The sequence below is a fragment of the Mirounga leonina genome, unplaced genomic scaffold (assembly GCF_011800145.1).
Source record: "Mirounga leonina isolate KUSES-001 unplaced genomic scaffold, KU_Mleo_1.0 Mir_166, whole genome shotgun sequence".
NCBI lineage: Eukaryota > Metazoa > Chordata > Mammalia > Carnivora > Phocidae > Mirounga > Mirounga leonina.
Genome location: NW_023270418.1, coordinates 15396155 through 15414571, shown reverse-complemented (window position 1 = coordinate 15414571; position 18417 = coordinate 15396155). Strand labels below are relative to the sequence as shown.

The 18417-nt window shown below is 38.5% G+C and overlaps 2 protein-coding genes across 2 annotated transcripts in view; one reads left to right on the top strand and one right to left on the bottom strand.

The window, feature by feature from the left end:
- The window catches only part of IFTAP (intraflagellar transport associated protein), a 66130-nt gene extending 54181 nt beyond the window's left edge, over positions 1 to 11949 (bottom strand). The window contains exon 1 of the mRNA XM_035012593.1: positions 11811 to 11949. The gene's annotated coding sequence lies outside the window, so the exon portion shown is untranslated. The remainder of the gene's footprint in view (positions 1 to 11810) is intronic.
- Positions 11950 to 12267: 318 nt separating this feature from the next.
- Positions 12268 to 13851, top strand: RAG2 (recombination activating 2). The gene has a single exon (XM_035012309.1). It carries the CDS (start codon positions 12268 to 12270, stop codon positions 13849 to 13851), a length of 1584 nt encoding a protein of 527 aa, XP_034868200.1.
- The last annotated feature ends 4566 nt before the right edge of the window (positions 13852 to 18417 follow it).

Below are 18417 nucleotides of genomic sequence, written 5' to 3'. Positions count from 1 at the left end.
GAGACACCCATTCTAAAAACTGCATCTAATAAAAAATGTGGGCTAAGTACATGCTTACCATGAACACAGGTACCACAAAAGCTGCCTTAAGAGAAACAGATCTAGTTCCTTTCCTAAAGAGGATTATAATCTATACATTTTATACAAGACTCCATTTTTGGAACAGGAATGACTCTGATGACCCGTGTGGTGATTATTTTTAAAACAGAGCAATATGGAATACGGTGAAAGTATTTTTAAATGAAGGCTGTGATGGGAGTAAGAACAATAAAAACATCTCAAGGCAAAATAGTGAATTTTATAAAAGAAGCACAAAAAAATATAGACAATCTTTAGGACACAGGACCAGGCAAAAAGTTCTTAGACTTGACACCAAAAGCATGCTCTATAAGAAAAAAAAAAGTGATAAATTAAACCACATCAAAATTCAAAACTTTGTTTTGTGAAAGATCTTGCTAAGAAGAGATCTTGTTAAGATCTTGTTAAGAAGAGGAAAAGAAAAATCATAGACTGGGAGAAAATGTTTAAATTACCCGTACAACACAGGACTAGCACATAAAACATAAAGAACTCTCAAAACCCAATATTAAAGAAAAATCCAAATTAAAAAAACTGAAGACATCAACAGACATTTTACCAAAGAGGATATATAAATGACAAATAATCTCATGAAAAGATATTCAATATCATTAGCCATTAAAGAAATAGAAATTAAAACCACAATGAGCTATCACTACACACTCCTCAGAACGGGTGAGAAAAATCATCAGAAAAAATTGTGAGTACATGAAATGCTGGCAAGGATGCAGAAAAACTGGATAACTCATACATTGCTGTGATTCAGCCACTCTGGACAGTAATCTGGCAGTTCCTTTCAAAACTAAAAATGGACTTACCATACACACTAACAACTTAACTCCTGGGTATTTATCCCAGAGAAATAAAGTCTTATTCTCATGCAAGAACTTGTATATGAATGTTCACAGAGCTTTATTCATAACAACCAAAAACAGGAAACTACCCAAAAGTCCTTTAATGGGTGACTAGTCAAGCAAACCATGGTACATTCATACCATGGAATACTACTCAGCAATAAAAAAGAAAAACTATTAATTTATGCAACAACTTGGATGAACCTCAAAGAAACTGTGCTTAGTGGAAAAAAGCCAGTCTCAAAAAGCTACACACATACTGCATGATTCCATTTATGTAACATTCATGAAACAACATAATCATAAAGATGGAGAACAGACTAATGGTTGCTGGGATTAGGGATGGAGGAGGGGTGGATTCGGATATAAATAGGGTACCATGAGTCTTGCAGTGGTGGTACAGCTGAGTATCTTGACTGTGGTGGTGGTTATACAAGACCACACATGTGATATAGTTGAACTAACACACACACACACACACACACACACATCAGTCTATACATAACTGGTGAAATCTGAATATGTTCTGTGGATTGCACCACTGTTTCCTAATTTTTATATTGTACTACAGATATATAAGATGTTAACACTGCAAAAGGCTCGAACAAGGGTGCATAAAATCTCCCTATACATTTTTTTTTGCAACTTAGGTCTATCCTGTGATCTATAATTATTTCAAAGTTAAAAGTTTAGAAGGCAGGGGGGAAGAAGAACAGGAGAAGAAGGCTAAACCAATTAAGGCAAAAAAGATTTAAGAAAAGAAAATTATCACTAAAAGTTTACCAAGAATGTTGGAACTCATGCATGTTGATTGTTTTCCCCCCTGCAGAAAGCTCTGGGGGGATGGGAACAACATTAATCTATAACATCACATGTTTAAGCAGAAACTTTCCTCTTGAAAAATTTGCTTCCCTTTCTGGCTCATCCATCCAAGCTACTGTAATGAGGTTTCTTGAGGCTATCATTCATTAAGCCTTGCTGTTCATCAGCAGATTGTTTAAAATCAATTTTATTTCCCCAAAATATACTCTTCCTTCAAGCTGTTTAAGTCAATCCAGAAATGTCTGCATTGACTTACTGAGGCAGGTCAACTGAGTATTAGACTGTTTTCAATTACACAGTTATTAATTCCATTAAACAAAGAAAAATGCAAACAGTTAAGCATTCAAACTTCCTCTCCCCACTCACTACCTATTGTTTTTTAAAAAGCAGATTGCCAGTGGACATGGAATCTGAAGGATATACCCACAAGACAAATTTCAGAAAATCTACTGTTTCAGAAATCAGACTTCTTTTTCTCTACCATTTTTGTTTATCCCCTTTGTGGAAAAAGTTCAAGTTATGGATGATCACAAGTAAATACCCTACCTTCACCCCCTACAAGTACATAAAGCTCCTACAAGTACATTAACTCTAGACTAGTACATTTATCAAGAAAAATGTTCAATATACGTCAATACACATCTTTCAACCACATTCAAAACTGATCTCCCATCTTCAGAAATGTAATCAACTACATGAGTGAGTTACAAATGGTAACAGTTAAGTCTCTGATGGAACATTTTTTTTCAAGGACCTAATAAAGCTGTGAATCCAGTAGAGGCAGTAGAGTTTCTGAGTCAACTGTATAACTCTATAATCATGCAACAATATTTCAATCATAAGAGATTTTTTAGCTCAATTGTAATCCCACCTTCACGTGGGATGCAATGTCCTATTAATGCTTATGTTTTCTCTCCGCAGAACAACTGTAACACAAAGGCATTCACTCCTAATTGAAGTTATCCCCTTCTCTCCAGTCTCCTGAGCCCGTCAGCCACCTGCACAGTGCACAGCACTTACAACACCAGGAAGCTTGCTTTAAAGCAAAATCCACACAGCTAGTTAGGAGCAGGTGTAGACAAACCCAACTAAATCAACTCTGCAGAGATTCATTTCTAAGTGTTTCAAAATGCCAGATCTTGCTAATAAAATCGACCTTTTCATATGACAATTCTCTTAAAAGAAATAGGATTTTAAAGATTTTTTTTTATCTTTTTAAAGATTTTATTTATTTATTTGACAGAGACAGTGAGAGCAGGAACACAAGCAGGGGGAGTGGGAGAGGGAGAAGGAGGGTTCCCGCCGAGCAGGGAGCCCGATGTGGGACTCGATCCCAGGACCCTGGGACCATGACCTGAGCCAAAGGCAGACGCTTAACGACTGAGCCACCCTGGCGCCCAAGAAATAGGATTTTAAAGATGCATTTCCCATTTTATTCTAAATTCCTATGACTGTGGAATAATAAATGAGCTTTAAGAGCTAGTACAGTGCTTTCCCAGCTTCCAATTAATCTCAGCACTTTATTTGCAATTTTGCCTCAATGTATACAACATAACATACATACACCAACGTGGCTTCTATATCCAAAGATAGTAACTAAGAAACACCAAATCCCTCCTTCTCTAAAAATAAAACTTTTTGAAGTGAATTTTTTTTCTAGTACAACATTGTAAATCACCTCTGAAATTTTTCTCCATTTTATTTTATGGCAGAGTCCACCTTAAATCACAGAACAATGAAATACAGGGAAATACCAGTCATCCCAGTCAGGTCGCCATATTTAATTAATTGCCCTAAATAAAAAGTGACAAGTCACTTGTCACGTTCTTCTCTTGACAATCCATCATACTAACTGTAGATTGCTTTCTTCTATATATTTCCTCTTACTTCCTCTTTTCTCCTCTTTGCCAGTTTCAGTTGTAGCTCCCATTATGGGATTCACTCAAGTCAACTATCTCCTTTTCCTATGCTATTTATATTATTTCCTTAAAAATCAGCCACTTATTTAAGAAGTAAAAATTGTCTATTCCTATCAGAATGCTATGAAAAGTTGTCACTAACACTTATTAATTCATTAAGCAACCATGTAATTTGTTTCTCCATTTATAAAATGGGGATGGAAATGCTTGAGAGGCACAAAAACAGTCATGAGTTCACACAAGAGTGCTTCTCTCCTGCCTCCCCTCAACCCACCATGTATACACACCCCTGCAGCTGTGTTACCCTTGTCATGTGGTTTAAATTCTCTGGCCTTAAGTTGTTTGAATGTAAAACTAAAGGGACTGGACTTGAAGCTATCTACCATCGCTGGCATTCTGTTTTTCTCCAATTATGCTTCCTAATTGTTCAATTACTATGTCAGTACAGCCTGTTACTTTCATCTCCCTGCTGCTAAATAAAAATTATTTTATTCTGGAATTGCACTGACTTGCATTCTTTAATTATCCACTGTTTTTGGATGTAAGGTAGGTGAAATCAACATATTTCAGTGGAAGTTTGAATTTGATTCTGCCTCAAGGTTTAAGAATGGGCTGAGCAACCTACAATTATTTCTTGGTGAACTTTTAAGAATTTTAAGGTTGAGCATAAGAAGCATGTAAAGTTGCTTCGTCCTATTACCATGTATGTTCCTTAAAAGCAAGCCCTGTGTCTGTGATAATTTTTCTAATTCTCCAATGCCTCTGTACATAGCAGATGATCAGTAAATACTGTTGATTACTTCACATTTAGTTACTATGCTGAGCACTTTAGCAGACTAGGATCTTGACTGAGATCACTGCAAGTTCAATGCCCTCCTAATGGTGTGGCAAAGGCTGAGGGCTTTAAAACCCATTTCCAAATGTGTTGCTAATTTCCAGCGGCTTCAGGAAACAAATAACCCATTCAGCAACAAACTGCCTGTTTGCTGATGTTAGTAGTAAAATACAAAGATGAAAATACTTGCCTAAACATACCCATGGTTTCTATGTTACATTTCTTATTTTGCATTTACTGTGGAGATATCCAATATGTCAACTTTATGAGAGCTGTCACTGATGCTGGAATTTCAAGTACTATAATCATTATATAACACCATAAACAGGTTAGGGAAATAATCCAATACTCTTTTGCAGACAAAGAAAAAAATCATTGTGGAAGTAACTAGAAGAGATGATGATGCTTTTTTAAAGGATGGGCCATGGTGATGGGTATTAAAGAGGGCACGTTCTGCATGGAGCACTGGGTGTTATGCACAAACAATGAATCATGGAACACTACATCTAAAACTAATGATGTAATATAGGGTGATTAACATAACAATAAAAAATTAAAAATAATAATAATAAAGGATGGGCCAACACTTCAAATGATGGAAACCAGCCAAACAACTGAACTACTCATCAGTTTTTAAAAAGTCAACCCTGAAAATATATCCTAAAATTTTGCAAAGAATTAAAATAGTCACTTGTACAAATATATTTATAGTATCATCATCATCAGACAAGATTTACTGAGTACACTCTTCTACACCAGACATTTTATATCCATTAATCCTTACAATAAGGCAGGTATCATCTCTGTTTCAGAGATAAGGAAGCTGAAGCTCAAAAGGATCATTTAGTGGCAGAACTGAGACTCAAGTCCAGACCTGTCTACCTTTGATCGTGCCTTCTATCATCTAAGCCACATGGAAATGATTAAATGACCAACAATGGTGGATAGTCAGATAAATTATGTTACATTTACTTAATGGAATTTTAGGAAGTTATTAAAAATTACAAAGGTGAAAATAAAACATAGGGCAACTGGATGGCTCAGTTGGCTAAGCGACTGTCTTCGGCTCAGGTCATGATCCTGGAGTCCTGGGATCGAGTCCCACATCAGGCTCCCTGCTCGGCGGGGGCTCTGCTTCTCCCTCTGACCCTCTTCCCTCTCGTGCTCTCTGTCTCTCATTCTCTCTCTCTCAAATAAATAAATAAAATCTTTTTAAAAAGAAAACAAAATAGACATTTTATAGTGTATATGAAATGTTATATTAAAAAGATAACAGGGCGCCTGGGTGGCTCAGTTGGTTGGGCGACTGCCTTCAGCTCAGGTCATGATCCTGGAGTCCCGGGATCGAGTCCCACGTCGGGCTCCCTCCTCAGCAGGGAGTCTGCTTCTCTCTCTGACCCTCCCCCCTCTCATGCTCTCTCTCTCTATCTCATTCTCTCTCTCAAATAAATAAATAAAATCTTTAAAAAAAAATTTTTTTTAAAAAGATAACAAAATTTAAATGCATTTGCTTTATAACCAGGTAAAATGTGTATATATTTGCATAAACACTGTAATAGAGCCAAATCAATAAAAAATTTTATGCTTAGGTGATGGGCTCATGAGTGGTATATATTTTTCCTGAAGTAAATGTTTTTAATGAATTGTTTTAAAATTAAATCAGCTATAGTAATCAAGACAGTGTGGCATTAGTGAAAGAACAGACAGACCAATAGAACAGAACTGAGAGCACTGAAATAGACCCACATAAATACAATCAACTGATCTTTCACAAAGGAGCAAAGGTAAGACAGTACAGCACAGATAATCTTTTCAACAAAAATTCTGGAACAACTGGATCTCCAAAGGTAAGAAATGAATCTAGCCACAGACCTACACCCTTCACAAGAATTAGCTCAAGTGGATCACAGACCTAAACAAAAAAATGCAAAGCCATAAAGTTCATAGTTCATGGGAATGGCAACAACATTTTAGATACGACACCAAAGGCACAATCCATCAAAGAAATAATTGATAAGGTGGCCTTACTAAAATTAAAAACTTCTGCTCTGCTAAAGACATTGACAAGAGAATAAAAAGAGAAGCCACAGACTGGGAGAAAATATTTGCCAGAGACCCATCTGATAAAGGACTGTTAACCAAAATATGCAAAGAACTCTTAAAATTCAACAGTAAGAAAACAACCTGATTAAAAAAATGAGCTAAAGCTTTAACAGACACCTGACCAAAGAAGATATACAGATGACAAAAAAAGCACGTGAAGAGATGCTCCACATCATATGTCATCAGGGAAATGCAAACTAAAACAACAGTGAGCTACCACTATACAGCTGTTAGAATGACCAAAATCCAGAACACTGACAACACCAAACAGCTGACAAGGATGTGCAGCAACAGGAACTCTCATTCATTGCTACTGGGCACTGAGCACTTTAAAGATATTATCTGACTTAACCTTTTTGCAACAATCTTTTGAGGTGACTACTTCTATTATCCCCATTTCAGAGAGAGAGAAACAGAGGCTTAGAGATTAAGATAACTCCACCGGTAAATGGCAGACCTGGCAAAGAAAACCAGGTCAGTTTGACTCCAAAGCCCATTTTCTTAATCATTCTGCTGTACAATATTACACTGCAGCTCCTGATATCAAGTTGGTAGGAGGCCTCCAAGAATTAGAATGACTTCTGAGCGTTGCGTTAAAGAAAATGAGACCCATGGGGCGCCTGGGTGGCTCAGCCGTTAAGCGTCCGCCTTTGACTCAGGTCATGATCCCAGGGTCCTGGGATCGAGCCTCGCATCGGGCTCCCTGCTCAGCGGGAAGCCTCTTCTCCCTCTCCCTCTCCCCCTGCTTGTGTTCCCTCTCTCGCTGTGTCTCTCTCTGTCAAAGAAATAAATAAAATCTTAAAAAAAGAAAAAAAAAAAAGAAAATGAGACTATCGAAGAGCAATTCAAGACCAAAATGACTGGCATTGGTATTAGTGGTCTCTGCTTTAGGAAAAATACTTTACCATCGGATTCTTAATAGTATTATTTAAGTCACAGCAATTATATTCATTTTCTTCTATATTTTTCTAAAATGTTTTTAATTATAAATCAGGTTTCAGCCGGATTTTTTTTTTTTTGGTCTTTACAAATAGTGGATTGTGTTTCTATTGTTGATTGGTAAGGAAATAGTTAAATCTTAAGAGTATACCCTGGTGGATATCTCCCTCAACCATCTAAAGACAAGGAAAAAAAAAAAGGTCACAGTCAGTTACTCCCGTTAGATCAGTGTTCACTGGAACATCTGTAGGTGCACATACACACTCTGTTTACTGTGAGCCTTCCGCTTGCCACGGTCAGAGTGGGCAGTCAGTGAATCTTCCCCAAGTGCTGACATTTAATACCTGGTTTAGCAGCAAAGATTCAGAGAGGGGTGAGAAGCCCCTCTGGCCTTCAGGTAGGTCCAATACCTTCATTTCTACCAAAGCTAAAAGACGGGCACCCGTGTTTGTCAACTTTCAGGGAAAGGTGATGCTCCCCTTTAGCAGTGTGTTAGCTACAGATGGATTGGGTGTCCGGATGGGGAGGGGATGCTATAAAATTGGGAAATTATAGGGCTTTCTTGTGTCTGGCTGATGCAAGGATTTAATCCTGTGGCATCAGAGCCCATGTGTTAATCTTAGTATATAAATGCTTCTCTGGCATAAGTGTCAGAAAAAAGACCTAATCCTGGCTTCAGTGCAAGCAAAAAAAAAAAAAATAATAATCAAATAATGTATGCCTTGAACCTGATTAGCTGTGCAAGACAGTGTTAATTCATGCACGGAATGACTGCAGTTACATGCGGTTACCTGCTATTTGGGAGCAATCAGGAAAACATGGGCAACACTGATCAGTAAGATTTAATGCCTCAGAGTATAGTACCTTTCTTTGGATGGAAAAAAAGAGTTCAGACACAGGAAACTACAAACCCAGACCTCACACCATTAGTCTTCTTTTGATTCTCAACTATGTCCTAGCTTCACAGTGAATAAATGAAAACCTCCCTGCTGAGGAATGTTAGCATGGGGTTGGGAAAATTGTATAAATTTATTGGTCCTCTATTTCTATCTTTTAAAAAGAATCTTTAATGTGTTGACTTTGAAACTTCCTTCGGTTGAAGAAGAGTGTCTTCTTTTTCAAAATTTGCCTTTTTTATCTAGCCTATTTAAAGAAAGTAGATTATTTTAGCTCTAGTATAACCTTTCAAAAACTCTAAAAAATCAAGATGTGACTAATATAAGCATATTAAGACCATGGAAAGTATACAATAGCTTACTCCAGTGAAAACATATTTAAGTTAATAAAGCAAATTTCAAAAACTAAATAAATATGGCAAAATTTGTGAAAACATTTTCAATGTTCCTGTTTATTCTTTAAATACATTAAGTCATCTGGTCATGGTTTAAAATGGGTATTCTAAAAATTAAATGCACAAATACTGGAACTGTGTTACAAGATAATTCATCCCAACAGTAATAAACCTCACCACTGTTTTTAGGACCCTGCAATCGTGAGGTGTACCAAGAGCAGGGCATCAAAGGGAGGACAGGTCAGAAATCTTTAGGGATCCAAACTAAGCTACAAAAAATGGGTAGTATTCCTTATGCCTTGCCTAAGAAAATGTGTCTGCTAATCTACAGTAATCATCTTTTCACTTATGAGAAGCCAAATTCCCTATGACAACCTTAAAATGAAGCCAACAGGCTACAGTGAAAACTTAAAAAAAAAAAAAAAAAAGCTTGCTGTTTAAAAGCAAGTGTTGTTGGTGTATGTTCATCCCTTGGGATCTGGAATCCATTACCCCTGTATGGCTTGCTCTACATCCCAGTAACAGTATTCAGAGGTTTTTAAAATAAACAGGCTTTGGCTTTAGTGCTCCCTCCGCCCAAAAATGGACAACTTTCTGACAATCATCACATATCATGCTGAGTGTAATCATTTACGGTTTTCATTTATTGAACTGAGGTTTAGCAGTATTTCCTTTTAATTCCTATGCAGAGCATTTTCTTAGTTCCCATAAGCCCTCTTTTATGTATATTTGGATAGGCCATGAATAAAGAAAACACCCATGTTATTTCATAAGTAGGGCAAGTTGCTGAACCTACAAACCACCATGGTCTGAAGAAGAGACAGGCTTGCTTTCGTAACTTTAATAATAATGCTTCTCATTCACTATGCCCTCACTTGGTTTAATAACCCACAAGATGATTATTAAAATATCACACCTTAAGGAATCTCCCAAGTAAACTAAAACTAAGTAGAAGAGAGAACATTTAGCAACTAATTACACCTGATCTACAGAAGTGCTTCAAGGCAAAAAGCTCCCCCCACCCAACATCTCATTAGACTGACCATAGATTCTAAATGGTCCAAGGAATCTTTGCAGGGAGAATAAAAATATAGTGTCAACTAACATTTATTAAATGTTCATTATATGCCAGGCACTGTGCTTTGTGACTTATATGTGTTATCCCATTTATCCTTCAAAGCAACCCAGTGAATAGGTACTAAAATGATTCCCGTTTTCCAGAAAAGAAAGAATAAAAACTTGCCCGAGATGGTTACACAGCAACTAAGTTTCAGAGCCCAGACTTGGACTCAGACTTCAAAGTCTGCATATTTAATGAGGGGTTAGAGAAAGGGTAGCAGAAGAATAAATGAATTATTTCCTGTTATTTAAAATGAACTCACCACCAGCACCTCCACTGATATGCTTTTCCAATTCTCATTAGTCTAAAAAGTTAATCAATCTATACCCATTGATCAGATCCCGGATCCTAAATCCTATCTCACCATCTCCAACGTTATAAATATCATCTGCCGTGACTGGCAGGTAATTGTGTACTAACAACCCTACTTTTGATAAGTTCAAGCATAACTATGAAAACTATCACAGTGTACAAAGCCCTGTTCTGAGTGCTTTACATTTATTAATTTACTAATCATAACTAACATCGACCAAGGAGGTAGGTAATTACATTTTTACAGATGAGGAAATTGAGACAGTGAGATATTAAATTACAATTTCATAGAGTTAGTAGGTGACAGAGACAGGATTTGAATACAGCCCTTCAGCCCTCAGAGTCCAGACTCTGAAGAACTGAGAGTCATATTCAGAGACACTGTTTCAAACTGTTTTTGAAGCATATTAACAATTTACTCTTAACAGTCAGGAATCTGTACTACTTTGTTTCCTTTAACCTTTGGCGCCTAGGACTTCACTCTACAAACAGGGAGTACATTATTAAGGCTCCTGGAATCTCTCTAAGGTAAGTAATGATAATAAAATAAAAATTGATCAAGCTTAGGGCGCCTGGGTGGCTCAGTTGGTTGGGCGACTGCCTTCACCTCGGGTCATGATCCTGGAGTCCCGGGATCGAGTCCCGCATCGGGCTCCCTGCTCAGCGGGGGGTCTGCTTTGCCCTCTGACCCTATCCCCTCTCATGTGTTCTCTCTCATTCTCTCTCTCTCAAAATAAATAAATAAAATCTTTAAAAAAAAATAAAAAAAAATTGATCAAGCTTATTTCATCTAGTAAATAACCTTTTAAAAAAATACTATAATACTAGTATCAAATCCTGAATAATTCTGGCCCCTCTTTGCTTGGCGTCTGCTTACTACAGAATTACTAAAGAATTATTTCAACTGTCTTGGGCTGGAAAGAGAGATCTGAAAAACAGCCACTAACTGTATTTTTCCTAGAGAGGGAGAGAGGAGGGAGGGGCAGGAGAAGAAAAGAGAGTGGAGGCGGCAGGGAGGTGTTTAGGAATCTTCTCTGCCTCCCTAGAAGAACCCTAAAAACGTGAGCAAGAGCGATTGAGGAAAACAGGGGGCCTTTGACGTGACACTTTCTAAGATCTAGTTACAGTGTTTCCACTACTAAATCATTATCAGGTAATTTCTTCCCTCTACTCCAGGTATTCAGAGACCGATCTCCGGCTTCCGTAAAACAGTCAAATAGTCCCAGCTTTTGTGACCTCGGTGTCCCCCCCCTCCCACGACCAGCCCCCCCCCCCCCCGTCCCAGCAACCTAGGGTTTGCACAGGTGCAACTGAGTCCAGTTCCCCCAAGGCGTCCGGGCGGGAGGAGTCTGCAACGACGCCTCGGCCGGGGCTTCCCTTTAGGCGTCGGTTTCCAGGCAACCCCACTAGGGCCAGAGGCAGTTGTGCTTCCTACTGGGTCACCTATTTAAGAGTCCACAGCGGGCCGCCTGACGCCCCTCTTGGGGCTGCGGCCTTCCCGTAACCCGGATGTTAGGTCTGCGTCAGCCACTCTCACCTCCCATTCCCTCGTTTTCCGCCTGGGCTCCCATCTAGTCACTTCGCACTTTGAGCGTCTGTATTCAGAGGCATCCTAGGAGTCTCCTCTCCTGTACCGACAAAAACAGTCGTAGCCACACATAGGGAACGGATTCCTGGGAAACGTAGTTCTTTCCGCCGACAAGCGGTGAAGCTGTGAGGAGAAAAGGACTACAATTCCCAGAAATCTAAGGGAGGATAGTCCGTGTCTAAAACATGTCCCAACTGCTTGATCCTACTGGGAAGGAAAGTTCTGTGGCTCCTTGCTAACCTAGCTGCCTGGGTTTTGCTAATTCAGTTCCACTACAAGCTTGTGGAAGAACTTTTTTTTTTTTTTTTAAACAAGCTTTTTACCTGTGAAGTGATTTATATGAAGAGATATATAAGTCATTTTTTAAAATTCTTTCAGATAAAAGATCTACACAGGATCAGAAAATATGTCACTGCAGATGATAACAGTCAGTAATAACATGGCCTTAATTCAACCAGGCTTCTCACTGATGAGTTTTGATGGGCAAGTTTTCTTCTTTGGCCAAAAAGGCTGGCCAAAGAGGTCCTGCCCCACTGGAGTTTTCCACTTTGATGTAAAGCATAACCATCTCAAACTGAAGCCTGCACTTTTCTCTAAGGATTCCTGCTACCTTCCTCCTCTTCGTTACCCGGCCACTTGCATATTCAGAAGCAGCTTAGAGTCTGAAAAGCATCAATACATCATCCATGGAGGGAAAACACCAAACAATGAGCTTTCAGATAAGATTTATATCATGTCTATTGCTGGCAAGAACAGCAAAAAAGTTACTTTTCGCTGCACGGAGAAAGACTTGGTAGGAGATGTTCCCGAAGCCAGATATGGTCATTCCATTGATGTGGTGTATAGTCGAGGGAAAAGTATAGGTGTTCTCTTTGGAGGACGGTCATACATTCCTTCTTCCCAAAGAACCACAGAAAAATGGAATAGTGTAGCTGACTGTCTGCCCCATGTTTTCTTGGTGGATTTTGAATTTGGGTGCTCTACATCATACATACTTCCAGAACTTCAGGATGGGCTATCTTTTCATGTCTCTATTGCCAGAAATGATACCGTCTATATTTTAGGAGGACATTCACTTGCCAATAACACCCGCCCTACCAACCTATACAGAATAAAGGTTGATCTCCCACTGGGTAGCCCAGCTGTGAATTGCACAGTCTTGCCAGGAGGAATCTCTGTCTCCAGTGCAATCCTGACTCAAACAAACAATGATGAATTTGTTATTGTTGGTGGCTATCAGCTTGAAAATCAAAAGAGAATGGTCTGCAACATCGTCTCTTTCGAGGACAATAAGATAGAAATTCGTGAGATGGAGACCCCAGATTGGACCCCAGATATTAAGCACAGCAAGATCTGGTTTGGGAGCAACATGGGAAATGGAACTGTATTCCTTGGCATACCAGGAGACAATAAACAGGCTACTTCAGAAGCTTTCTATTTCTATATGTTGAAATGTGCTGAAGACAATGTGAATGAAGATCAGAAAACACTCACAAATAGTCAGACATCAACAGAAGACCCAGGGGACTCCACTCCCTTTGAAGACTCAGAAGAATTTTGTTTCAGTGCAGAAGCATATAGCTTTGATGGTGATGATGAATTTGACACCTATAATGAAGATGATGAGGAAGATGAGTCTGAGACAGGCTACTGGATTACATGCTGCCCTACTTGTGATGTGGATATCAACACTTGGGTACCATTTTATTCAACTGAGCTCAACAAACCTGCCATGATCTACTGTTCTCATGGAGATGGGCACTGGGTCCATGCTCAGTGCATGGATCTGGCAGAAGACACGCTCATTCATCTGTCAGAAGGAAGCAACAAATATTACTGCAATGAACATGTGAAGATAGCAAGAGCACTGCAAACCCCCAAAAGAGTACTACCCTTAAAAAAGCCTCCACTGAAATCCCTCCACAAAAAAGGTTCTGGGAAAATTTTTACTCCTGCCAAGAAATCTTTTCTTAGAAGGTTGTTTGATTAGTTTCACAAAAGCCTTTCAAATTCAAGTGCATCAAATTTTTTAACCTGTTTTAAAGAATCATAACAATGATGAAAATTATATTCCTATTTTTTATTGAAAATGTCTCTGTTTTCTTTTAATCTCATGAATTAAGTGCCAAGGAAAAGTGCTCATAATACAATGCTAAATACTTGAAAATCTTTTACTCAAAGGTATCTTAAATGAGAATTTCTGACCTGAATTTTTTCATTCAAGGAATCTTAAATACAGAAGCAGTAAAAGTAATCAAGATATACTTATATCCCTTATATGATTTTTGGTTACAAATAAGCTACTTAAGACAAAGTTAAACTGATAAAGAAACTAACACCCAAAGGAATTGAATGAATTATTTTTGCACAATATAACAACTTGGTGGTTGGCCAAAAATTAAAACCAAAATCACTTGTATCCCATGCGAGTGCTCTTTGTACACCTTTAACTCTAAACTGGCCTCTTGGTTATGCTTGTAAACAGAAAAATTTCCCTATAGCTTATTTAAACCATAAGACAGTCTCCATTGACATGAAGGAAAAGAAAAGGAATCTACATCAAGTTTGTTACATTTTATCAAGTTACCTGCATGGACTTTCTTCAGAGGATTCCCCCACCATCTGGTGCATGGATGATGAACCAAGTCCACTCACTTGAACCAGTTCTTTGAGAGATTTAATGAAAACTGAAGTCCACTGCTACTTAGCATTCTGGAGAAAGAGGATAAGTGAGAGCACACTAAGAAAGGACCACCAATTAAATCTCATAAAGAAAAATAGTATTATTTCCCCCAGATAAAAAAAGTTCAAAGGATTTTCTAAAGTTAATAGGTAGAAGATTTTAAATGGGGGAAAATAAATTTGTGTGTGTATGCGTCTAGTTGATACGTGGAGTTTGCTACCAATGAAAATTATAAAATCAATGAGATTGCAAAGGTTCACATTTAGATACTTTCTAGAAAGAAAGTTAAAAATACTGTTCATTTTGAGGCTTTAAGACATCAACTGATAATCAGATGACCTTAGAGAAATGTCTTTCCTTTTGGAGTATTTTTCTGGCAAAGCATCTCGCCTTATCCTAAGAGCTTAAGCCATAGCTTCTTATCCATCAGTCTTCACTGAGAGTCCACAGTGTGTGAAGTACTATGCCAAATTTAGGGCAAATGTGACCATACAGGAGATAAAGCCCTGGAACACAAGTTCGTCTGCACCAGTTCCATGTCTTAGATACTAAAAGTAACTTGGATAAATTAAATCATGTTCAGTTCATTTCAGCAATGTTGCTTAATGAATATTCCTTTTGAACCTTTTACTGTACCATTGCTCTGTTGTTTTTGTCACCTATGTAAAACTAATAAAACATTAAAATGTCTTCCGTTGATATTGATTTCCTCCAATTATTAATTGCCCCAATTAGGGACAAAATTTTACTATTTGATTTTCCCAGGCTCATTTTACTTTGATTTCGTTTTTTCTGTTAATAGGAAGTGGTATACCTTAAAACTGAAATATCCTTCATAGAATTCAAAAGAGTTATTTCCTCAAGAGGTAGACACATTCCCTTATCTTTACTTGTTTATAGTGACTGAATGGCTAAAGAATTATTACCACATTTGTCTTGTAGTCAGTGAGATTAAGATATGATAATCTAAGTGATTTAATTCTGAACTCACTGGGTTCTATAGTTAAACTCGAATCCCACCAGCATAGCTACTTTTGTGGTGTGTGTGGGGGGGGTATATGAGTGTGTGTTACAAAAGCAAGTATTTTGGTTTTGCTTACCACATATTTGAGTAAATAGGTCTTTTTAAGTCACCTCACCAGTGAGTCCATCAGATGTGACATTAAAGATAATGAGGCTTCTGTTCTAATAAGCATATGCAAACATTCAAATGAACCACATTAGAAGAGTACTCACTCCAACGATATACTGCTTTTGCTTAAAACATTTCTCTTTTTTTAGGATTTTATTTATTTCTTTGAGAGAGAGAGAGAGAGCGAGTGAGAGTGAGTGGGAGGGGCACAGGGGAGAGAGAAAGAATCTGAAGCAGAGTCCACACTGAGTGCAGAGTCCAATGCGGGGCTCGATCCCACAACTGCCAAGAGCCTGAGCCAAAACCAAGAGTTCAACCAAGTTCAACCAAGTTCAGCTTAACCAACTGAGCCACCCAGGTGCTCCATGCTTAAAATGTTTCTATGACTCACATTTCAGTCACCTTCAAGGTCTATGGTTCATTTCTTTGAAGAAACTTAACAACTGTCCCTCTTCCACCATTAGAGATAGAGTTGGTTTCTGGAAACAGATGAACATCATCCAAAGCTTAGGAGGGTATAACGCTCAGTGTTATATTACCACTTAGGTAAAAAAAGGAAGTCTGAGTACAAGCTACAAGATGGGCTTTCTGATAGGGCTCCTGAGTAGGTTCTAAAGATAAATCTGGAAACTGTTTACACAGAATAATATCAATAAATAAGTATATGGCTTTCCAAGGTGATCATTTTAGTCTACAAGTACAAGTGAATTTAATGTGTCAAGAGGAAAGGAAGTGTAAGGAAAAGGAATAGTCTAAAGGCCCTGGGGTGAGATTAAGCTTATCACCTTTGAGGAACTGAAAGGTAATCTGGCTAAAACATAGTAAACAAGGGGAGTATGGAATGTCAGGGGCCTAAAGAGATAAGCAGGGGCCAGCGCCGTGTGGTTTTCATTAGTAAAACAAAGTCACATACAACTTCATTCATACTATTTGCCCTGTCCCCTCTAGCGTCTGTTTCACTACTCCTTTCACACTTTGTGCTCAATCTCTAGAAACACTAAACTGATAATATTTCTAGTGAGAACCCCTAGTTGTCTCAGTACTCAGGGCTTTTGATGAACCCATCCTTTCTGCTGGGCATACCTTTCCTCTTGTGCTTTATCCCTCTTGCTAATATCCTAGTCCATCTGGCCCATTCCTATCCACTCTACATCTCAGTTCAGATACCTGCTCCCCCCGGGAAGACTGCTCTGAACCCATCACCTCCTTGATGGCTATAGCACTTACAAATCTCTGCTTATATACTCAGAAGTACAAGAAACAAAACTGTATTTTTCTATAACTCACATTGTATAATGCATCCTTTTTACTGTGTGTTGGAAATTTAATTTCGATAAATTTAGGGTCCTCCCTCTTCACCAACTTTTTATCCAAGTTCCAGGGAGAAACATAATGCTGAGTTGCCAGGAGTAGGAGTGAGTGGGGGTGAAGCGTCTGGTTCTTAAGGTCATCATCCCTTCTCACTAGCTTCTGCTACAACATCCACACTCCCACGGGGCCTGAGGTTATCAGCTTAATGACTCCTGAGTTGTATCTCAGCCTTAACCACAAGACATCATTAGATCCAGCTCTCTCTCAGCTGCTTTTGGGTCCCTAGTGGGCTCACATGAAAAGGAGGAGATCATTCGGCCCCTTCCGCTCCGAACGTGGCCACAGTTCCCTCTGTGAGGCCATCTACAACTTGTCTGTTTCTGTACCACTCTTGAGCATTTCATGGTAAATTTAGATTGAATAAGCAGCCATTCTAATCTACAGGGACAAGAATTCCACATTATGTATATGCCACCAAATTCCACTCTAGCATAGAATATTGCCTTTTGACTTGGAATTTACCAAACCTAGTTCTGTCAGAAAACATCTAATAAAGCACATTTATTACTAAGAGAGCTAATACCTCATTCTGTCTCTAGATATTAATCCAGTAAATGTGTATTCATTTACATTATAATTTTTAGAATAAGAAGGAAAGTTGTCAATAACCCTCCTTTTAAAATGCTGATGAGGGGCACCTGGGTGGCTCAGTTGGTTAAGTGTCTGCCTTCGGCTCAGGTTATGATCCTGGAGTCGCAGGATCCAGCCCGAGCCCCGCATCAGGATCCCTGCTCAGCGGGGAGTGTGCTTCTCCCTTTCCCTCGTCTCCTCCACCCTGCTTGTACTGTCTCTCACACTATCTAAATAAAGTCTTAAAAAAAAAAAAAAGGCTGATGAGTAATTATAGCTTAAGGATAAAGATCCCTCAAATCTCTGGCTTACTTCCTCTATTAGTGGGCCTCTTCAGGGTACCCATCAGTAAACATTGATTGGAAGTCCAAGATCCACAGTAAATATTATGGGACCTGAAAAAGAACAAAGAAGAGCCCCATCTTTAGGGAACTTACTGTCTTACTGTGGAATGGAGCCAGGGTCAGGGCAGGAGAGTTACAGAAAATGAAATTGTACACTTAAAGCAGTTGGTGACAAATTTGAAATAGTAGTGCAAGCTATCCCTGCAATAACAGTTTACTTTTCTTATTTTAACCTGGAAGATATTGGTAAAATTAAGAAATTGGACTAAAATATCTCTAAGTCTCCTTTATTATACTGACGTTTGCTGAAGAGATGTTGTGTCCAAGACAACTGTAAAATGTAAAAAAGATGGCTTGAAGTGCCATGCAAAATGTATAGTGATAACTCAAAAGAGGAGGGGCTTGGGTATATATGTAAAAGATGACCAAATCACCAGTTTTGAACCATTAAAAAAT

Bases quoted from the DNA above. Each gene is read 5' to 3' on its own strand.
- RAG2 (XM_035012309.1), top strand. From the start codon at position 12,268: ATGTCACTGCAGATGATAACAGTCAGTAATAACATGGCCTTAATTCAA.